We start from the raw sequence: 24,612 nt of genomic DNA on the forward strand, positions 1-24,612 counted from the left end.
ACCACAAAACTAGTTTTGAAATGTTAAAATGGACTTTTTGTGTATCACTAAGGAGATGGGTTTTGCCTCTGCATTTCGCACCAGCACACACCAGTAGAGCCAGAAGTGGATTTGAAGACTTCCCTTTAGATCCCCTCTGATTACAGTTGAGGAAACTAGATCTGGAATCTCTGGGTGGTGTTACATGGAGGACTGATCTGTTCTCCCAGTGCCTTCTTCCCATTACACTGTCTCAGAGGTCACTGTCTGCTGGAGAACGGGAAGCTGTAGACTTGGTTATACTCTGAGTGCATGTCTAAGATGTCACTGCTCGGTATGTCCAGGATTAACGTCTCCTGTGGAATCACTTATAAACCTGCACTCTCCTCCTCTCTTGTTGCTGAAGGGACTGTTTTGCACATGCAGACACCTTGGACAGGTCTATCTCAGTAGGGTCTGGCCCATCAAGACACCAGGACGCACACAGGTGGAAAGGAAAAGGAAGGAATATGCTCTGGGTTAGTTTGAAATTTGCTACTTTGAGTAACTGATTCTGTGACTTTGGGGAAATCACTAAGCAGTTTCTAAATTCTCTCTCTTTCTTAGGATCTCATCAACCAGTCTAGTCTGGCTCACAATACTCCTGCCTCAGCCCTCTAGGTGCTTCTTTATGTATAAAATAGGACCACTAACCACTGGACGCTTATAGGACTTACGGTTGGGACCCAACATGTCAGAAAATCTATTTGAAGAAGTGGAGGAGCACTCAGGGAACACTGTGGAAGAGGTGTCAACAAGTCCATAAGAGCCAAGGGTCTGCGAACAAGTGTCTTCTGGACATGAAACTGCCCTCATGAACCCACAGCAACTGTGGCTACCTGCACAAGAACTGTGGGGGATCAGGCCAGCCTGCTTTACAGCATGGATGGGGAGGGGATCACAAGGAGTTACTGGCAGTGGATGGCCACTGAAGGAACAAGATCATCTTTTTTTCACTGGTGTGTCTCGTGGTAGTTGACCACGTTCCACACCCATGCACATGCCCACAGCTCTAATTTGACTGGAAGGGGGCATGAAGTCAAGAGAGGGATGCACTGGGTGGGGAGTTCAAGAGGATTGGAGGGAGAGGAAATGGGGGTTGGATAGGACAAAAAAAATACTGTATTTATCCATGGAAGTATTAAAGAATAATTTTTTTAATTAAGCAATTTTAGAAAGAAGCAGATTGTTGCTGTGACATCTACACCCAATGGCAGTTCAGGACCCTGAGGAGCTGGCTTACTCGAAGTGTCTGAGAAATGGGTAGAAAAGCCTGGGCAGAATCTCTAAGTAGCTTGGGTGAGGAGTTCTGCTAAGGGTTTAGAAAACCAGATGCCTGACAGAAATGCAAAATGCAGACAGCAAAGACCAGGCTCATTAGGTTTCAGACAGAAATTAAGACTCCGTTGGTAACTGGATAGATCAACCTTTCTACATGGTGGCAAAGAAATGGAATGCATTTTACCTATGCACTAAAATTTTGTGAGACACTGAATTTAAAGGTGACAGAAAACTAACAGGAAATCTCAAGGCCACACAACATTCAGGCTGTGGCTTTGCGTTGTTTGCTAATTTTAGCCAGATTAACAGTGGGAATCAGGAGCAAAAAAAACTAGACAGAAACATTTGAAAAACTTACATTTTAGCCAGAAATGGAGTATATTGAAAGTTTATGCCAGTAAATATGTAGAGATTGGCACTGTTAAGAAGAGGCCAAGGATGCTGAGCAGTGGTGGTGCACGCCTTTAATCCCAGCACTTGGGAGGCAGAGGCAGGTGGATCTTTGTGAGTTCAAGGCCAGCCTGGACTACAGAGTGAGTTCCAGGAAAGTCTCCAAAGCTACACAGAGAAACCCTGTCTCAAAAAACCAAAAAAAAAAAAAAAAAAAAAAGAGGCCAAGGACTCTGCATTGGGACAGCAGGAAGGATATTCTGAGGGTACTCAGGAATTGACCAGGACTCCCTCCCACCCTCACAGCCCACCCCCAGCTCAAAAGTGGAACATTATAACTCTTCTCAAGAGACACCTCTGAAAACCCAGCTCGCACAGGTATGTTCAGGGCAGTTTCTCTAGGGTTCTTTATCTTGTTCAACTGGTAAGGCGCTCAGGAACCGCTGCGGCCAAAGCTCAGATGATTTTGACCATGGGGATGCTAGTTTGGCAGGCATGCAGAATGTCAGAGTTGTAGGGCCCTGGAGGCTTCAGCCAAAAATTTATAAAGGGAAGTGTAGTCCACAGAGTGTGTGACAGGTTCCCTGTCTCTGTGGGCAGCCCCTGACAGCCACGCGTGAAGTTATGAGAGTGGCGCGGAAGCTAGAGTGGAAAACCTAGAAAGTCAGATGCCAGGAACACGGGCATTGGCACGGGGAAGCTGCAGACGGCAAGCAGAGCCAGCCCAGGAGAGCTGCCATATGGGCTGCAGCCAGCAAGGCCACGGGGGTGGGAGTGCCGAGGTCTGGAGTACACACCATGCCACTGTCTATCCCAGGTGGCAGGCCAGGCCGTTCAGTTTTTGTCTTGCTTAGGTCTAATTCATCCTCATTCTCTCCCTGTTTCTTCCTATGTAATGAGAATGACATCACCTGGGAAATAAGTGGTTTAGTCTCATTTGGGTGGAGGCTCACATCTAAGTTTTCACTGTCTTGAGGAGTGTGTGGGCTCAGGCTTTTGAGCAACGAGGACCCGTGAAAGCTTTAGAAATTCTTGGAGACGGACTCGATGCATTTTTGTGGTAGTATGGGCACACATCTGTGAATCCGGGATACAGTGTTCTATATGGGGCCTTAAATGCCTCCTTGATGCCCACATACTAAAGACTTGGCTGCCAGCATTCGGCACTGCCGAAGGTAGTGGAGCCTTTGAGAACATGGCAGGAGAGGTGAGGGCAGTGGAGGAATGCTCCTGAGGAAGACATCTGGGCCTAGCACCTTCCTGTCTCTGTATTTGCTTCCTGGCTGTCAGAGAGTGAGTGATGTTGTCCCAGGATTGCCCCTTACAACAAGGCTCTGCCTCCTCACAGCAGCCTCCCCCACAAGAAAAAAAACCAGCCACCTGACCTGACGAGGCCTGAACCCTCTGAACCCGTGAACCAAACAACCCTTTCCACCTTCAGAGTCGCTTCCCTTGGGGACTGTGCCACATGACAGAAAGCTGGAGGACACACTGGCAGTGCATGCCATCGGCTGACGGCCACAGAGTAACACAAGCTCTCTGTACTCTCCTCCAGCCTCCATCAACTCCTAGTGTACACAGCCTCAGAGAAAACACTAGTTAGGCTTCAAAATAACCAAAGCCATATCAAGAAACGGGCTGGGCTTATGGTGCACACAATTGATCTCAGTACTTGAGAGTAAGAGGCAGGAGAGCTCTGTGAGTTCCAGGACAGCTTCGGCTACATAGAAAGATTCAAAAACCTAAAAACTAAAAAAAATTTTTTTACAATATGAGAGATTTTAAATCAGAGAATATAAAGTCCACAGCTTATTTATTTACTTACTTTTTTTTTTTTTTTTGAGACAAGGTCTCTCTACATAGTCCTGGCTGTCCTGGAACTCACTATGATGACCAGGCTGGCCTTGAACTCACACACTTGCCTTTGCTGCCCGGGTGCTGGGATGAAAGGCATGCATCCCCACACCTGGCCACAGCTTTTACAGGAGTCTTCTCAGAGCTATGCTGTCATTGGCAACATGGGCGTTCTAAAGGAAAGCTGGCAACTGTGTTCACTTTCATTACTGCTGCGGCCTTCTTTACTTAGGATGTTCTATTTGTAGACACCCCTCTCCTTTCAGAACAGTGTTCCCGAGCTACGTGTTAGCAAGAGGCGAAACTGCCCTTGGTGCTCAAGCCTCGCCGTCCCTCACCCATTACACGGGAGGATAACTTCAGGATCTGAAAAAAAAAAAGCACACAATGTATGCACTTTAAGCAACACTGTATACAATATGGAAAGGGATGGCCACACCTGCATTGGTCCAGGGATGCAAGACAGAACTCTCTCTATGTTTTCAGAAGTCACATCTACATCATTCACAGCAACAAGGACATCGCCTATAAACAGAAAAACAAAAGACAACTGTGTGAATACCCCAAACCAAAGAGTTCCAGAATTGCGGCATGAGAAAACAGCTATCCAGACTTCTTCAAGGGTATAATGGAAAATGTGGTACATTCAGGGACTTATCCAAGGTTATTCTGAACATTAATGACACAGCCAATCACCCAACTCGTCCATTATGCCTCCCAACACTGCACCATAACTCTCTGCAAACCATGAATACTTAAAGATATGAATATTCCTAGTCTTGGTATAACTAAGAGTTATGTGAACCCAAAGGACAAATGGAAAATTTTTAACATAAACCAAGTATTGCACTTAACAAAATTGAATCTAACCACTCAGACCCATAGCTTTAAAAAAAATCCAGCTTCAATTTTAATTAAATCCATGTGGTAAATCCCAACGCACTGGGCTATTTGCTGCCACCACTGACTGGTGTCTACACAGCGGGCCTTCGTACCACAGCTTCCGACAGTACCCACCCGTCAAGTACATTTTAGTCAAAATCTTCTTCCCCATGACTGTTCTTCAAACAGTCTTCTACCTAATTTCAAAATCAAGATCACTATTAAAATGAAATTTTATTTTCAAACTATTGATACACAACTCTTGCCCAAAGACAGTAAGAGACAATTTATTCTTGGGTTAAATATGAGCGATCATGGTCCACAAACTCAGATTCAGGGTGACCCAAACATGTTCTGCTGCGGAAGTGAACATAAGCCAGAATAAAAGGAAGCTTTAAATCAGCGCAGTTACCAATTCACTGGTGAGGGTCCCAGGTAGGTGGGCTAGCACAGCAGGGTAGGGCGAGCCTCCATAAGTACTAGGTGCTTTCTGGGGAGAGTTGGAACTTGGGGGTTAGTGGAAGCTTGTGTTTTGCTGAGAATACACTGCCCAAGCTTTAGCTGACAGTCAAAAGGCTGTACATGGGAAAGTAATGTGAGCCTAAGAGACAGATACTGGCTGGGCGATGATTAGGGCAGAGACAGTCCAAGACAACTTGGGTCTGCACCTTCAACACCTCAAATCTCCTCAATCACGAAGTTCTAACCAGTCACTCAGTCCTGTAGTCTTCAGCCAAGGGGGTAGCTTTTTCTCTGGGACCTTCAGTTTATAAGAACATAATTAAAAGTAATATCAAAGCCCCAGTAAGCTGTGTTAACAAAAATCACAAATACATCTAGGAAACTGTCTCGTCATTCCAAACTTTACAAGTCAAGTCCTGTCCTAAACTAACTGTAGAAGAGAATCAAGACAAGAGTTTACCAAGACCAACTCTCTACTCTCAGGAAGCTTGAGGGGGTAGTGAGCATGTAAGTGGGTAAAAAAATAACAACAGGTTCTGCACGTCTTACAAACGAAGGCACCAGGTCTGTCCTCTGTCTTCCTTTCAAGAGTATTTGCACAGTGAACAGCTTGAATGTCAGAGAAAATGTCTCTCTCTTGAGCACAGCTCAAGTCTGCTTACTGTACAGTATGACAAGGACACACACTCTCTCTAAATAAAATATTAAAAAAAAAAAAATTGAAAAGAACGCCTCTTAAGCGAGACAGTTGTGTAGCTTGATCTGCTTAAGGGGCCCCTGGCAGTGGGATCAGGATCCATCCCTGGTGCATGAGCAGGCTTTTTGGAGTCCCCTGCCTACAGTGGGACACCTTGCATAGCCTTGATGCAGGGGGAGGGGCTTGGACCTGCCTCAACTGAATGTACCAGGCTCTGCGGACACCCTGTGGGAGGCTTTACTTTGTTAGAGAAGGGAGTGGAGGGTGGGTTGGGGGAGGGGAGACACTGGGGAGGGTGAGAGGAAGGAAGAGAGGGGGATCTGTGGTTGGTATGTAAAATGAATAAAAAAAATTCTTAATAAAAATTATGGAGAAAAAAAAAAAGAATGCCTCCACTGTGGTAGGCTGAGATGGTCACATAGAACCTGTGGCTTACTAGTACACAACTTCACCCCTCAGTAGATTAGTTCTGGAGCCTCTGCTGGTCTTATTGCTCCAGCTATGACTATTTTTGAACACTAAGTCGTCTTTACTGTGTTCACCAAAATGAAGAATGAGATGTTTTTATACTTTTAAGCCTCTCAAGTAGCAAACATTTTTGTGCTGGTACATAGTTTATAGAACTGTAATTTTATTGGTCAAATGACATAACTTATAACGTCAATATCCATACACTTGTTTGACATTTTTGTGCTTAAAATTTTTAAAACACTAACTTGTGTCTCAATAAACATTTTTGTGCCCATAGTTTTTCTTCCTCCATTTGTGTGTGTGATATATGCACACGTGTATGTGGGTCTGTGTACCCATGTGAACAAAAGGACGGGGGTGGGGGGGATCGAATGTTCTGCTCTGTCACTGCCTGCCATATTCCCTTGTGACAATCTCTTACTGAACCTGGAGCTAGGCCTGGCAGCCAGCCCCAGAGATCCTCCTGTCCCCCATACCAATGGGGTTACAAGGGCATCTGGGAGCAATGCCTCCATTTTTTTTTTTTTAAATGTGGATACTGGATGTTTGAACTCAGGTCCTCATGTTCCCAGCTCCTTTTTTCTATTTTGATCTAGGCTTTACAAACTTCTTCTGTTAAGGACCACACAGAAAGCATTTCATGCTTCGGTAGATAAATGGTCTGTGTTCAACTGCACAACTCTCCCACTAGCTCCATCCTGAACTCAGCCATAGACAACAGGTAAAGAGGTGGGCTGTGTGCAATCATATTTTATTCCCCCACATTTGGGTTCCAAAGACTTTTCCTATGCTGTACATTATTTAAGCCTTTTGGACAAGCTGTATAAACACAGGCGGTAAACCTGATGTGACCTACCAGCTCTAATTTGCCTATCCATTCTGAATGGTTTTTCAAGATAAATGTCCAGAAATGAAGTCAATGGGTTAAATTATACACTGTTGCAGAGTGATACTCATATCTAAATTATATTTTGAATAGCATAAACAATTTCTTTTCCTCTTTTTTTTTCATCAATGAGAAATCAATCCTTTGATTCTATAGAAGCAACCAACACAGCAGGCCAGAGAGTCTGAGTGGGGATGAGAACATGGGCCCAGGTCTAACAGTGAGGAGCAGTTTGCTCCTGAATAGCAGCTGTTAATGCCTCTGTCCCACTTCTGCAGAAGGAAGTATCTGCAGCAGCGCCTTCCCAGGGAGGAGACACTAAAATCCTGTCCTTCCAACAAACAGTGCTCTAGCCTCTTCCTGACAGCAGGAAAGCATGAGAAGAGAAAGGCTGTGGGGGACAGAACAGGACAGAGACGTTGTCTGTAAGAAAGTCTGGGGGTCACAAGGAGCACAAACAGGGAACTAAAAACCCATTCCAAAAAGAAGATGAAAATTCATAGAGAACAACATATTAGGTGTTCATAAAACCAAACCCATCTTTTACAAAAACATTTCAAATATTTCAGTTGGAAAAAAAGATTCAACAACAATGCAATAAAAAAACAGTCTATATAAAATGGAATATTAGCCAAGCATGGTAGACTGTTGTTGTTTTTTACTCTTAGCTCTTTGAGGGCCTACCACCCAGCTCCCAAATAAATCACATGGAGGCTTGTTCTTACTTATAAATGCCTGGTCTTAGCTTGGCTTGATTCTTGCCAGCTTTACTTAACTTTAAATTATCCCATCTACCTCTTGCCTCCAGGTTTTTTCCTTTCCTGACTTCTGTATATCTTACCTTCACTCTTACTCTGTGGCTGACCCCTAGTATCCTCCTTTACTTGTTCACTTGCTCTTTCTTCTCCCAGATTTCTTCTCCTATTTATTCCCTCTGCCTGCCAGCCCCACCTATCCTTTCTCCTGCCTTGCTATCGGCCATTCAGCACTTTATTAGGGCATCAGGTGTTTTAGACAGGCAAAGTAATACAGCTTCGCAGAGTTAAACAAATGCAACATAAAAGAATGCAACATATCTTTGTATCATTAAACAAATATTCCACAGCATAAACAAATGTAACACATCTTAAAATAATATTCTACAATAGTAGATATGCCTATAATCGCATCACTTGAGGGCTGAGTCAGGAGGACTGTAGGTCTGAGATCAGCCTGTACTAGGGGGTGAATTCTAGGTTAGCTTGGGCTACACAGTGAGAACCGGGCTCAAGAAAACACCAGAACTAAACATAACAACAATGCCAAGGAATTCTACATGGCAGCCACATGGAACTTCCCTTTCTTTCTCTTATAAAGAAGACATCGCTGTGTGTCAGGTGGGGGGCTGCATGCAAGCCACAGTATACACATGAAGGTCGCAGGACAACATTGGATGCTGGTCCTTGCCTTCCACTTTGCTTACAGGGCGTCTTGTTCACCACTGCTGCACATGCCAGACTAGCTGGCCATGAGCTTCCAGGGACCCCTGTCTCAACCTCCCTCCTGGCACAGGAGCACTAAGATCACCCATGGATACTGCTGCATCTGGCTTTACACGGGTGCTGGGGATCTGAACACACGACCTCACGCAGCAAGAGCCTGAGCCAATTCCACAGCCCAACAGAGATATACTTCTCAGAGATGTAGTTTGAATCACAGAAAAGACACAGAAAATGTATATAATGAGATACAAGAGAATACATACATACATACACACACATATATATTCACACACATACATACACACACACACACACACACACACACACACACACACTCCCATTCACTTAAAGTTGAAGAACGAGCTAAATCAATTCTGTTCACGGAAGGCTCAAGGCTGCGTTATGAAGGGATGCTGACTGACCTTTAACCATCTAGGTTCTGAAAATGTTGACTCTTGACCCAAGAAGGTAAACAGGACAATGCACACATCAAAATGATCAATGTGCACTTATGAATGGATATCATACCTCAAAAACATTTTTGAAAAATGAGCACGCATCTTCAAAAAAGTTAAAGAAAAACATAAGCTATATATGTCATAGAAAACAAATCCACAGTTGAGGACTTAAGAAACGATACAAAACAGTTTGGAATTAAAATCTTCATTCTTTATCAGAAAGTGTCTTCACAGGGGGGTGGGGAGGAGAGTAATCTGGAAAATTCATGTGTGAAATGAGCATGATGGTGTATATTTGTAATCCCAACACTTGGGAGGCTGAGGCAGGAGAATAAAATGCTTCAGATCAACCTATGGACTACATAGTAAAGTCTTGTCTCAAAAAACAATAAAAAACAATGAATAGATAAATATTATTTATAAATAGATAATGTATGATTTCCTTCTCTCCTTTCTTATCTTTAAAAAACATCCAGTTATCCACCTGCCCCGACTCCCAGAAGCCAGCAAGATGGTGGAAGTGGAGCAGAAGAAGAAACAGACAGTCTTCAAGTTCACCTACATGCTATGAACCTGAACCAGCTGCTGGCTATCTCCTATGAGCAGCTGATGCAGTTGGACAGCTCCCTTCTGAGGCCGCTCGCTCGGAAGCAGGGCTCCCTACTTAAGTGCCTGAGAAAGGCCAAGAAGGAGGCGCCACCCATGGAGAAGCCCTAGGTGGTAAAGACTCACCTGAGGAACTCAATCATCCTGCCCCAAATGGGAGAAAGTATGGTGGGCATGTATGATGGCAAGACTTTCAGCCAGGTGGAAATCAAGCTAGAGAGGAGTTCTCCATCACAAGCCCATGAAGTGCAGCTGACCTGCCACTGGTACCACCCACCCCTCCTGCTTCATCCCCTTCAAGAAGCCATGGCCAAAAGACTCAGGTTTAGTCCCTGAGGGAAAAGAAATCCAGTTATGACCAAAAATGAGTAATATTGAAGAAAAAGCCCCACCAAGGCAGTATAGGTAAGAGAGTAAATTCTATTTGCTCCAGTCTGAAGATGCCAGCTGGCTACCGCTTTCAGCTGATTGCCAAACTTCAAGAAAACACCTAGAAACAGAAATGTAGGTGGCACCACCCCCAAAGGACAGAAAGTTTCCGAGATCCAAGCAAAGAAAATAAATGCAGGATAGGCTCTGTTGTTGTGAAAGGACACAAGAGAAACATCACTGGCCTGTCTTACTAATGACAAGAGGCAGTTTCAGCAGACAAGCTGCACTCACATTGAGAGGCCAGAAATCAAGATGTGTGTGCGCACATCGCCACAGTAGACAACTAACTGTGCAGAGTGTCCTAACTAAATACCGAGGCCGACAACCTCAGTCACTGATGGAGCTGAGATCCTGAGAGATCTCATGTCATCAAATGCAGACAGAGGAAAAAGATACCTTTTTATTGGTTAAGGAAAATGTGAGCCAGGTTTTATAGCACATGCCTGTAATCCTAGCTTTTGGGATGTGCAGGCAGGAGACTCAGGAGTTCAAGGCCAGCACTGTGTACATATGTGAGGAAGGCTCCATGTGTTTATGTGCATACCCAATGTTTGCATGCAAACCTAACTTAGTAACAGTGCATCTCCTTGGAGCCTAATCTGAAAAATAAATAAAATGAATTGAAACTTTCGAAGAGGTGTTATATAATTTATATCGCTAGTATTAGAGATAATAGATAAGTGTGTGTCAGGGGAACATAACCATAAAAACCACACAGACACACAAAAACAATCCAAGACATTATATAAAACACTGTTGACACTTTAAAATAGTAGATTGAAAAATAACTAAAGATTCAAAAACGAAATCCCCCTAAAGCTGAAAAGAATATCTGGCATATAAAGAAGTATACAACATGGACAGATTATGGACAACAGCTTGGCGGTTAACCCTGGTTTTTCATGATCACAGGCGTATCTGAGGATCTTGAATTGTGATGAACAGCAGTTTGTTTTACTCAAGGGCGCAGTCCTTGAAGTCCATGCACAGTCTCTGCATGGGGTTGCTCTTTCTGAAGCTCCTCAAATCCATATATACCAACACGGACATTCCGAATTAAATGTTCCTATCCTCAGCTCTCCCTGGAGGATGTGGGAAGCCTTTCCACATGCACTTGTATCCAGACCACACATCTGGCAGAAAAGCAATGAGATGGAACAGCACTCTTGCTGCCTGAGTGTCTTTCTATACTGCCATGCACTTCCTAAGTGGTCAGTAACTTCGCTGGCTTCCTCAAACTAGGAGGTGTTCATCCACTAAAAGCTCCTGGAGCTGCAGCAGCTAGATGAATGCCTATTGTGCAGACAAATGAAACACTGGAAGGTCAAGCCTTTCCCCAGAATTCAATGTTCTACCTTCCTTGTGTGGCCTTTTCTCCATGAGAAGTGCGTGCGTGTGTGTGTGTGTGTGTGTGTGTGTGTGTGTGTGTGTGTGTGTGTGTGTGTTATGTGCACAAGTGTGTGGGAGTTGGTTCCCTGTATATGCAGAGGCTAGACAAGAAGTTGGTGTCTTCCTCTATCACTCTCTGCCCTGAGACAAGGTCCCTCACTGAATCACAGCTGCTGTTTTGGCTAGGCCACATCATATTGTAAGATAATGTGGAGATGCATTTTGGAATCCATGCTCTGACAGATATTCTGACATGTCTCCTTAGAACTAGCTTTGTGATGTTCTGTCATATCATCCGTCACGCTGTGACACTCTCTGCCTATTTCTAACATGCTTCTTCCACTACTACACGAGCTCTTTACATAAGCAGTCACAGTATCACTGTAATCTTCGCATGCCTGACACTTAATAGACACTCAAATGTGTTCTGAATCGATGAACAAACAATGAAATTTAGACTTCGACTCAGACACATTAAAATGTTTCTAAAACTCCTGTTTTAAACTGGGTCAGCTGAAAAGACTGGCACATTTTCGGATGGTTACAAGTTTGAAGTTTTGTTAAGAATGCGCTTTCAGAGCCAGTGAGATGTTCGGTGAGTAGACGCACTTGCCAACAAGCCTGGTGAGTTGAGGTCCAAGCCTAGAACACATATGATGGCAGGAGAGACCCACGCCCACAAGCTGTCCTCTGACCTCCACACACGTCAGCTACATGTGCCCAGGCACAAACAAATAAATAACTGTAAAAAAGGATATATTTTCACATTTGATTAGTCTATCATTATAAAGTAGAATAAGGTTGCTAATTAACTCACACATTATATCACATAACTTGAAATCAGCAACGCAAAAATACGCATCTTAATATGTCCAAAATAACTTGTTTTTTCCTCTCAAAACTGGGATATTTTAGAGAAGTGCCCTTCCAAAGGAACTTATGTATAATACCACTGTCATTAAGAAGGTCAACTGAAACAGTCCATAGCCGCTCCAAGAACTTGGTGTCCTCAAGTGCAAACATACAATTTAAAAGTATTTTTATTCATAAATTACATATTTTTGTATCATGTTATTGGATACAGCTGTTTCAGCCTAAATGATCACTGTATAATCAACTTATTTTCTTCTCTTTGTCAGCAACCATAAGCAAGATGAAATAAAATTATATTTTTCAAAACCTACAGATGAGCTAGGCTGCTCATCTTCTGAACTAGCTGCGCATGTCTCTGTTACACGGAAGTACTTCTTTTCTGACCATTTGGACCAACTTTACAGGGAGACTGTAAATTCTGCCTTCTACGCCATGGCTCACGGGGCACTGCCCTTAACCACGCACCTCTGCAAACAAGGGCTGGAGCTGCTGCAGCACTTACCAACCAGGACCTGACCGCTCTTCATGGCAGAGCCTCCTGGCAGCAGGCCGTGCACCACGAGCCTCTCTCCGTCGGCCTGCTTCCCACTCCTTTTCCAACTCCACTTGGTCTGATGGACGATTCCCACCAGCACTTCCAGGAGTTTGGGCTGCTCCCTGGCTTTGATGGCCATCAGCTTTTTGGGGTTGATATAGACGGTCACATCCTTGTACCGCTGCTGCACGGTGACTCCGGTCTTCTGGTTGGACTGATGCTTCAGAATGGACACCGGCCCATTGTCATTGCTGCTCTTTTTGTGGTAGCGCTTAGGTAAAAGTCTTTTGCTTTTCAGGATCTTGGTGAAGCGCTTGAGCTTGGGTTCATACTTCTTCCTTTCTCTGGAATCATCCTCTTCAATGATGACCTCCTTCTCACTGAACCTGACATGGTTCACGGTCTGTGTCTCCGGAAGGAGGCTTTCCTCCTCATCCTCACTCAGTTCCAGGTAGAACAGCTCTCCATTCCTCTGCACACTGTCCAGCCACTCGGGCTCCAGATCACTGTGTGAGAGAAGAAAGGTCACCTGAATGATCATCCAACATGAGAAAGACAGCTCCACCTTCCTGTGTGGGAGGGCAGTACACTTGGTAATAGAGATGGAGTGGGGTTAGAGTTTTAAAGAATGGGGAATAAAATCAAACAGGCAGAGTGATACCAAAGAAAACCAAAAAAAGGGGAAAGGAAAGAATCTTTTCTGCAATCTTTTGGGCTATACTTTTTAAAAGAAAACGAATTCAGGCTAACACCTGTAATTCCAGCACTTAGGAAACATAGGCAAGGAGGACAGACATGAACTCAAGGTTAGCCTGGGCTACACAGTGAGTTCCAGGCTACAAAGTGAGACTCTGTCTCAAAAAACAAAAACAAAGCAAAACAAGAACAACAAAATGGTTCCGTGGGTAAAGTACTTGCTGCACAACCATGAGGACCTGAGTTCAGTTCCCCAGCACCCACAGAAAAGCCAGACTCGGGGATGATGTTGCATAGGGGTATCCTCTGAAGTGACATGCTCCCTTTAGGAGGGATGAGGAGGCTCACAAGATTCAGAAGATAAAGAAAATGTCACACATCTGGGAAAGCAAAAACTTGAAAATTCTAGAAGGCCCAGCTTTACAAGAAAGAGCAGGAACTGCCTGGGAGGAAAGTTTAAACAGCAGCCGCAGAGGGGAGATGCTTGGGCTTGTGGAGCTACCTACATGCTACAGAGAGGAGATGCCTGGGCCTGTGGAGTTGCCTATATGCTACAGAGGGGAGATGCTTGGGCCTGTGAAGCTGACTACATGCTACAGAGGGGGGATGCTTGGGCCTTGAAGCTGACTACATGCTGTGCAGAGGGGAGATGCTTCGGCCTATGGAGTTGCCTACATGCTGTGCAGAGGGGAGATGCTTGGGCCTGGGGAGTTGCCTACATGCTGTGCAGGGGGGAGATGCTTGGGCCTGTGGAGCTGCCTACATTCCACAGAGGGGAGATGCTTGGGCTGGGGAGTTGCCTACATTCCACAGAGGGGAGATGCTTGGGCCTGGGGAGTTGCCTACATGCTGTACAGACGGCTCTAGGACTGCAGCTTCTGAGTCTACACACTTGCTTTTGAGTTGTCCCTGCTCCTTGTGAGTAACTCTTTAAAACTCCTGTTAGTGACCCCCACAAACCCCACTGATTCACCGTTAGACACTGATGTCTACTCTGCTATGGGTTCCCTTTCTGCAGTGAGTAAATACATGTGTTGTGTCTTCTCAGAAAAATCCCTCACACAACAACATGGCAGCACAAAGGGTGAGCTCCAGGTTCAGTGAGAGACTCTGTCTCAAAAAATAAGGTAGAGTGCAATAAAGGACCACCAATTTCAACCTCTGGCCTATACATGTGCACACCTGGGCAATCACACCCATTCACAAATGTGCCTGTACACACACACATACACACACACAGAGACACCATTAATCGAGCCACTGTGTGGTTATAAGTCACTTTGGACATCTCAGAATTCGCATTTGTCATTGAAAGTGTGACTGAATCCACAGAGGCCAGCTGTCTGGAAACCACAGGTAAACGTTCTATCCGTACGGGGAGCACTTGGGACAGCTTCAGGTTAGAGTGAAGCTACGCGTCATGTCCTTTGTTTAGATAACAATTTTCAGACAAGCAGCATTCATCTTTCCACAAACTGCAACCATGCCCCAAACCAGCCAGCTATAATCACAGTTCGTTTTGAACCTAGCTGTAACCTATAATTTCTGCACAACTCCTCATTAGCAGTAATAGTAAGAAAAGTAAAGCCCACACTTTACATGATTCACCCTGTGGCTGCAAAAGAGGATAGGTGGGAAGTTGGTTGGTAAATACCCAAATTATTGCCATTAAAATGGAAACAGCAACAACACCCACACTGTGGCAACCCACTGATGGCTCTGTCCTGTTGGAGCTGCTGTTCTTTAAAGTGACAGTGGTTTGTCAGTGTCAACCTGCCATGTGGGGACAGTCTTAAGCAGAGCATCCTGGTAGGAGAGAGGATAATCTGTGTTCTAATCATCTAATCACCCAACAGAAGTCTTCTTTGCTCTTGAGTGATTATTAGCAACTCTGCTTCTTTAATTAGATTTTTGTCAAATACTGAATGTCATGAAAATCAGTTTCCAAAATATTCTATCCTATTACTGCCGTGGTCTATATAGCTGGTTAGTAACACAGACTTTTCAAGTGTTAGCCATAAAAAATAAAGAAAGAAAGATACACGTGGCTCAAAACACCAAAACTAACACTTCACTGGTCTGGTTGGTTCCCAATACTTGGCATCACTTTAGATGTCCAGTGTCACCAGCCACATATGTCGGCCGCTTCAACCTCACCTATCCTTGAAGTTAGTGTTTAACACTTCATAGCTAGCTCTGCTCTGCAGATTCCAAATAGCTGTGTGCCTACGGTAAGCCTTTAGGTGAGAAGTGAACAATAATCTTAACTGGCACATTGTGGACAGTAGGATCAGGTTTCACTATGGCTTGGCTGTGAAGTGTCCCCAAAACACTTACGTGCTAATGTTTGGTCCCAGGCGGTGGGCTACAGAAAGCTCAGGAGAGTACCATCCATTGATGAATTCACAGGTGAAAAGGCTATTAGGAGGGAGGCGGCCACTAGGGGCATGTCTCTCAAACTATGTTCTGTCCCCTCCCTGCATGACTGCCATGAGGTAAGCAGCTTCCCTCTGCCATCTTGGACTGTTTCGACCACAGGCCCAGATAAAAGACAAGCAACCATTTTTTGAAATCAGGATCCAAAACAAATTCTTCCCTAATTAACTAACTTGTCACAGTGCTGAGAGGTGACTGATGCCTAGTAACTGAGATGTATATCAATGACAAATGGTTTGTCTGCTTTCACATCATCCTTTTAGTTGGCTATGTTCTTTGTGTTAGGCTCATGAGCGCTTTTTCACTAGCTAAGTATAAGGCTGGCTCATCTTAACCTTTAAAATCTGAACATGAATTCACCTTTTGGTTATGATTTAAAGATCTATGTGGGCAGAAAATGTAGCAAGTACACAGGGCCAGGGGGCACTGTGGTCAGTGACAACACCTCTGCTGTGATATCGAGATGGCTCAGCAGATAAACGTGCTTGCTGCCAAGCCTGACAACCTGAGGTGGTTCCTGGGATCCACATGATAGAAGAAGACAATGGACTCCACAAAGCTGTTCTCTGTTCTTCACACGTGCTACATGGCACATACACACTTGTAAATACACACAATAATAATAAATAAAACACAAAGTTATAAAAAACAAAGACCTTTGTTTTGGGGGAAGAGAAGCTGAGAAGGAACCCATGGTGATGCACATGGGAGGTACAAGACAGACAGAGACCTAAAAGGGGAAATGGTAGGGCAGAGTGAGGGAGCAAAAGAAAAACAAGACTTAACAGCTGGCCCCCACAGAACAGGGTAAAGGGCAGACATCGCCATACCCAGGAAATGGCTGCTGAGAGACCAAGCGAGGGCTGAGAAACTGTCACAAACCACAGGAGACTAAGGAGAACTGATGACGAGCAGCAACATGATATGCTGGGTGGAATCCTGGAACCAAAATGGAACAGTAATAGAAGAGCGGTCACATCTAAATGAAGTCTGGAGTCAGCTCACAGACCAACAGCAACTTCTTACTGGCAAGCGAGTAACAGCTGGGTAAGATGTTAACATCGCAGAGAACAGGGCTGTCTGGGAGCACAGGAGCACCTCTGCAACTTTCTATAAGTCAAAACTTAACCCATATTAAAAAAAAATTAGAAAAAGAATTAAATCTAGCTGTTTCAATCCACATTTTTGTAGTGCACAGACCTCAGGAGTCAGAAATAAGGTACTTTTAACATCTCTGAGACTCCATGGCACAAGCTAGGAAGTTCTCACTGTGTAATGTTTTCTTTTGAGAGTCAATGATGTTCATTTTACTTTTTTCTAGTCAGAAACAGCCTTAGGTTTATAGGTGCAGACAAGGTCTGAAGGTGCTTTAACTGGTTTCCAAGACCCTCAGTAATAAAGTATACAGGAGCAGCATCCTGCCCAGAGAAAAATTCATTAATGTGAAAATTAGCACATCCACTTAGAGCTGTACCATAACGTATCAAAGGAAATGGACTTGAGAAAATGTTAGCAGCTCCCAATTCCTAATGTATTCCAAAATCCTGGGTTTATAGGTATGGTGGTTTGAATAGGAATGGCCCCCATAGACTCATGCATTTGAATGCTTGGCCCATAGGGAGTGGCGCTATTAGGAGGTGTGGCCTTGTTGGAGTAGGTGTGGCCTTGTTGGAGTGTGTCACTGTGGAGGTAGGTATTGAGGTCTCATATGCTCAAGCTCTGGCCAGTGTAGTACACAGTTCTCCTGCTGCCTGTGGATCAAGAGGTAGAACTCTCAGCTCCTTCTCCATCATCATGCCTGCCTGCATGCTGCCATGCTTCTCACCATGTCGATAATAGACCAAACCTGAAACTGTAAGCCAGCCCCAATTAAATGTTTTCTAAGAGTTGCCATGGTCATGGTATCTCTTCACAGCAACAGAAACCCTAAGACACAGAAAACATTTTATTTTCCCTTTCTGAAAGTTACATGACTCTCTTAGGTCTTCATTTGCATTAATGCCAAGATTTTTTTTTTCATCCTTTGAAATAGCCTGGCAATTTCCTTTACCACTTCAAGAAGAACCACACAGTACGTATCCTGATCTGCATATTTCCTCATTTAAGTAAAATGGACGTTTGTGCTACCCCAAATAATTACACCCTCCTTTTCTTGAGAAAAGTACAATGCATTTTACCAAAGTGGCCACCATGTAGTTATATGATATCAACAGGTATAACAGCAGGACAAGTGTAGACACACAGAAAAACCACACAGAATAGAAAACAAAACAAAACAAATGGGTGATGAGGTGATGGTTCGTCTCAACTGTCAACCTGGTGGGGTCTGTCCTAGATGCAATCCTGTGGCTGTGATAAAACACCCTGACAAAAACAACGTAAGGGAGAAAGGTCACAGTTCCAGAGGGACAGAGTTCATCACAGCAGGGTGACATGGTAACAAGAAGGAAGGCAGGAGCAGGAAACTGGCTGATCATAATGAATTTGCATACAGGAAGCAAAGAGAGCATCACCAGCTGGATACCAGGTGTTTAAAGACATGAGCCTATGTGGAACATTTCATATTCAAAACACAAGAGGATCTAGAATCCCTGGGAGACAAGTCTTTGGGAATGCCTGTGAATGACTATCTAGGCTAGCCTCTGGGCATGCCTGTGACTATCTAGATTAGGCTAGCCTCTGAGCATGCCTGTGACTATCTAGATTAGGCTAGCCTCTGGGCATGACTGTGACTAACTAGATTAGGTTAGCCTCTGGGCATGCCTATGACTATCTAGATTAGGTTAGCCTCTGGGCATGCCTGTGACTATCTAGATTAGGTTAGCCTCTGAACATGTCTGTGACTATCTAGATTAGGCTAGCCTCTGGGCATGCCTGCGACTATCTAGATTAGGCTAGCCTCTGGGCATGCCTGTGAGGGATTATAAACAGGTTAACTGATGCACAAAGACCTACTGTAAACATGGGTGGCACCATTCCATGAGCTGGGGGTTTGGACTGAATAAAGGGGAGAGAGTTGGCTGAGCATTCACTGATCTCTGATCCTTGACCGACCATGGATGCAAGACCAGCTGCCTCAAGTACATGCTACTATGACTTCTCACCCATGGTGGGCTGTTCTCTCAAACTATAAACCAAATAAGGCCTCCCTTCTTTAAGTTGTCAGGTATACTGTTACAGCAACAAGACAAGTACCTAACACACCATGGGATTAATATGAATTCTATCTGGCATGTGTTCAGTAGGTGCCAGTCGGCCTAGGCTTTTCTGTGGTCCCTTGGTAACATCTGAATTTCACCTCTGACAGTCTTCTAATGGAAAACCATCATGCTAGATGCTGTAGCAGCTTCAATGTGGCAACCTCAGGTAAGCTCTTCTAGCCTCAGTCACCATGGGCACAACAGAAAAGCATGTCTGAGAAGACAGGGAGCAGCTGAACCCATGACTAAGCACTCACTAAGTGTAGTATATTTCTGCACCAGGAGCACAGCTCCACTGAAGCTATGACAATAGTGACCCTATTCCCACTTCCCATTGTGCAGCCAATGGGCACACCTACATACGGCTAAGTTGGATTATGATCCAATGTGGGCAGAATAAAAGTCACAGACCAGCAGCACATTTATGCTTATGCTAAGGCTTTAATGTACTTTTATTTTATTCATTGTGGGATGAAATCTTGCTATGTGGCCCACGCCAGGCTTAGAATTACAATTCTCATGCCTCAGCCTCCAGAGTTTTCAGGATGACAGGCATGGGCCACTGAGCCTAGCTTTACTGAACTTTTGAGGATGTCAGCTGGGACAGAGAGCTAACTGAACAGCTGAAATGCAAGAATCACACACACACACACACACACACACACACACACACACACACACACACAAGCACACACTACTAGAGGGTAAAAGGCAGAGCAATTAAGAAGAAGCCAACAGGGATCTAGGAAGAGGTAGCATTTGAGTGGGCCCCTTCAGTGATTTTTGACAAGTAGAGACAGAAAAGAGATTTCAAACCCAAGGACTACAGTGTATAAAGCTGCAGGTAGGAAAGAGTAGATGGGCAATTCAGTGCAGGAAGTATCTCAGAGGATGAAGCTGGGTATGGGGAGATGGTTCACTGGGTAAGAGTGTTTGTTCCATAAGCAGGAGGACCAGAATTTGAATCCAAGGGGTTGGAGGGGAGATGGCCACTCAGGCCTGGCGCCCCAGCACTGTGAGGTGTGAACATCGAGTTTTGTTGACTGAGTCATTGGGGTTTGTTGACTGCCAGCCTACCTCCAGGTTCAGCGAGAGACCCTTTCTTTTCTTCTTAAAAAATGTATTCATTTACTTTACATCCCGACTTCAGTTTCCCCTCCCTCCTCTCCTCCCATTACCTCCCTACCTCTCCCTCCACTCCCACCCCAATCCACTCCTCTGTTACTGTTCAGAAAGGGGCAGGCCTCCCATGGGTGTCACCACGGCATGGCATATCAAGTTGAAGTAGGACTAAGCTCCTCCCCTCATCTTAAGGCTGGGCAAGGCAACTACCTTGACAGGAGTCCCACAAGCAGACCAAGCTACACAACTGTCACATATCTGTAGAGGGCCTAGGTCAGTCCTATGCAGGCTCTCTGGTTGTCAGTCCAGACTCTGAGCTATGAGCCCAGGTTAGTTGTTTCTGTGGGATTTTTTTGTGATGTCCTTGAACCCCCTGGTTCATACAATCCTTCCTCCCTTTCTTCAAAAAGATTCCCCAAGCTTGGTCCAGTGCTTGGCTGTGGGGAGAGATCCTTTCTTAAGGAATCAAGCAGAGTGACAGATCAGTACACCCCATGTCCACCACTGATCTCGGTCAGTACATGAGCACATGCACATATATATATACACATATAACACACACACACATAACAAAGATTAGATCAGCCAGGAAGAGAACTTTCAAAGCTATCCTAAGGAATCTAAGGATAGGGAGCCACTGAGATTTTGAGTAGAGCAGGAAAAATGGTTTAGAACTGTGTTGTCTTTTAAAGATTTATTTTAAATATGTTTTTATTAATTCTTTGATAATTTCACAAAATTGTATTTTGATCATATTCACTCCCAACGCCTCCCCCTAACTACTCCCAGATTCACCCTCACCTCTATCCCCACAATATATTATTATTATTATTATTTAAAGGACCCATCAAGTCCAATAGTGTTGCCTATGCACTCCTGGGTGTGGGGACATCCACTAGAGTATTTAGGGACCTAATAGGGACCATACCCTTAAAGAAAGCTAACTCACAAGAAGCCAGAAGCTAACCCAGAAGCCATCAACCATCCACAGTACCTTAGTTAGGAATGGGGATTCATGAACCTCTTCCCCCTCCATGCTAGAATGCTAACTTGCTTCATCTTATGCCTCTTAGTGGCAAATCTTTAGATCTGTATGTTTAATCTGGAGTGCCTGCAGAATCCAGAAAACCAGAAACGGATCACTGATGGGAAGGAGAATGAAATGGACTTGTGTGTGTGTGTGTGTGTGTGTGTGTGTGTGTGTGTGTGTGTGTGGTGTGTATGTGTGTGTGTGTGTGTGTGTATCTGTTGAGACCAGAGGCATCAGATCTCCCCCTGAGCTGGAGTTCCACATGACTGTGAGCCACCTGACAAAGCTGGAAACTGAACATGGGTCCTCCCTCAAGACAACAGCCCATGCCATGCTCTTAATCTAGGAAGCCTCTCTCCCATCTTTGGAGAGAAAGTAAACTCTTGCAGCTGGAAGGAGGAATGGCTGGCAATAGAAGCTGAACATCTCCAGCTGTCAGAGGGACCCCCGCAGAGTGTGAGAGGGAGAGGAGGCAAGGCCTGGCAGTGAGGCGGGTGGAGGAATGTGAGTACAACTGGAGACTTCCAAGTCTAAAGACAGAAAGTAAGAAGAAGGCGGTGAGGACTGAAGAGAAACAAGGAATAGAGTTCTCTTCACACACTGAGCTACAGGCGGAGTGAGGTGGTGGTTGAGAATTACCATTTTCACCATTAACCCAGTCCCATGCTACTTATCTTATAAAACTACATGAGTTTATTGAAAAAAAAAAAAAACGAATTAAAAGAAAAGTCAGAGTTCAGAACAGGAGAAAAATGGAGAACTATTACCTTGAACAGGGTATAATAGTAATATGGCATCATGAATTTGAATGAAATATTTTGATTCCATAAGTCACTCATATCCATGTCAAAACTCAAGAAAAAAGTAAACATTGATCTAGACAAACAATGGAATCCTACTCAGAAAAAAAAGAGAGATGAACCACTACAGACAACATAATTATTCCAAGAAAAAGAAGGTAAACAAAAACTAAATGACTTAATTTTTTATCAACTCTGGAAAACACAAAGGCACTTAGAGCAACAGAAAGCATGAGGTATAACGTGCTGTGTTGATGGGTGTATGTCCAGGTTTTCACATAGGCCTCAAAAAAGTGGCTGAAAATCTCAGGTAAGATTTAAAGGAGCTATTTGCTTTCTTCTCTAGCCAATCTTATTTTAGGTAGAAGTTTCTCAGCTTTTTACAGCTAAAATCTATTTTATAGTCACCCCTCTTCTTGCCCACCAGCCCTAGTTATAAACTACAATGACAAAAAAACAAAACAAAACCACTTTAAAAAATTAAAAAATCAATGTCATAAAATTGACAGCTTCTGGCCAACATGAACTAATCAATGTTGCTTCAATGAAATGGTATCTGCAGACCAAAGCAAGGAAGTCTGGTATCACTGCCAAGGAAACTCCTGGCGTCCATTACCTAAATTCTGGAGCAGTCAGTGGTTCCCTTAACCCAATTCTCCCAACAGCTTTGTCTCTGAAGCCTCCCTGAGGTGTAGACATAAGAGCATCAACCTAAAACTTCTCTCTACCAGAACAAGCCTAAAACAAATCTATGAAAAGAATGACCTGGGGCCAGAGAAACGCTCAACAAGCAAAGGGCACGACCTACGCTTGATGCCCTGAACCCGCATGGTAGGAGGAGAGAATCAACACCGTCGAAGTTGTCTTCTGATCTCCATACCTGTGTTATGGCAACTGTAAGCAAGCACACACATATGTGTACACCCACACCCACACGCACAGGCACATGCTAAAATATTTTTTAAACTCTACCAGAATGTTATCCTAAAGCAATTTCATCTCAAAATTAATAAACTTACTGACAATCATATGCAGGTCAAACTGTGTTTTGATCACAAACATGCATGAAACAATAACTTGCAAAAAGATGAGTCAGATAGCAATTGGAATCTTGAAGTCCAGGATATGTAATATGTCTTTCTTACTAAGTTTCATGAAGACCACAGAGGCGACAGGTGATTCTTAGAAAAGTTCAGGGTCATATTCCTAAGCCTTTCAGTGGAATGGTTCTTCTCAAAGCAGGATGACCCTGCTTGCACTGTAAGTACAGCTTAAGGCAGTAAATACCTAATACTGGAACAAAAGATGTGAACAAAAACTTCCCAGGGCAGGTCAGCAATTCCATCTTCATGTCACACACATCAATAAGGGACAGGCATAAAAATCTGAATTTTGGTAGGACTCAAAATACAGACCAGCGGAATACTTTGCAACAGGGGAGTACCATCAGGACAAGGACACTAGAATATTTGGAGTGATTGATGAATGACTAATAAAGACATAGACACGTGTATTATGGACCATGAGACACTTAAGTTTTCCTACTACAAGGTTCTTGGGTTGCTCATTTCTAGAAAATCCCACTGGATGCTGGGTGTCCTGTCAGGAGTGAGGTCTGGATTTCTAGAGACAGCATTCCTGCGCCCATAGGAACATTACACATTTTTTCTAGGCTAACAGTGCATGACTAAGATGTGAAGAAACCAGGCATGGAAATGTCAGTCTGAGGCTAACCATAGCACAACCTCCCAAGAAATTCATGAAATAACAGTGTCCTGGTTAATGATAACTGCCAACTTGATACAACCTAGAATTATCTAGGAAGACAATTTCAATTGAGGAACTGCTAGATCAGATGGACCTGTGGGCAGGTCCATAGGGGATTGTCTTGATTGCTAATTGATCTAGGTCTCAACCCACTGTGGTTCTGAAACTATAAAGAAAGCTAGCTGAGCATAAGGCTGCTTGCTTGCCAGCCAGCATCACCCCACATGCTTTCTGCCTTGCAGCTTTGGCTGTGAAGTGAGTTCTTTGGTTTGGAGTTATTGTTGTAGAAGAGCAAGCAGGCGTGCCTTGACTTCCTTCAGTAACGGACTGTAACCTGTAAGCCAAGTATACCCTTTCTCCTCTAAGTTGCCTTTGGTCATAATTTCTTATTATAGCAATAGACATGAAACTAGAACAAGCCACAAATTTTTACACCATTTTAAGATGACAACAATAACTTAGAAAAAGTTGATATTCTTATATTTGTTCGAATTTGTTCGATAGAATACAATCTATCCCTATTAAGCTTCTAGAATGGATTTAAGCAGAGTTTTCCCTCATTTTTATTTTAAGCAGGGTTTCCCTCACTTTTAATGCCAAAAAAAAAAAAAAAAAAGATGTTGTAACTGCTAGTTCTAACTACACATAAATTGTTATCCTAAAACTATGGGTGGCCGTTGGGTACCCAGTGGCCTGAACTCTTCCACTGACAGTCATTCACTGTAAGTTACCACAGGCTTTCCCAAGAAGTCCTTAATCCATAGCAACAGGTATAGATTACTAAAAAATGAAATACTGTGAATCAAAATAACTCATTCATGGTATTACCAAGAATTCCTACTTGAA

General features: G+C 43.9%; 1 protein-coding gene across 2 annotated transcripts in view; it reads right to left on the reverse strand.

Moving 5' to 3' along the window:
* Intu (inturned planar cell polarity protein) overlaps window positions 1-24,612 on the reverse strand; it is a 73,342-nt gene that overhangs the window by 38,591 nt on the left and 10,139 nt on the right. For both annotated transcript variants that reach the window (XM_059265182.1, XM_059265181.1), the window contains exons 2-3: window positions 12,683-13,221; window positions 3,983-4,068 (exon numbers count right to left, since the gene is read on the reverse strand). In XM_059265182.1, the coding sequence (XP_059121165.1) occupies window positions 3,983-4,068; window positions 12,683-13,221 (625 nt within the window). The remainder of the gene's footprint in view (window positions 1-3,982; window positions 4,069-12,682; window positions 13,222-24,612) is intronic.

Source organism: Peromyscus eremicus, chromosome 6 (assembly GCF_949786415.1).
Source record: "Peromyscus eremicus chromosome 6, PerEre_H2_v1, whole genome shotgun sequence".
NCBI classification, from domain to species: Eukaryota; Metazoa; Chordata; class Mammalia; order Rodentia; family Cricetidae; genus Peromyscus; species Peromyscus eremicus.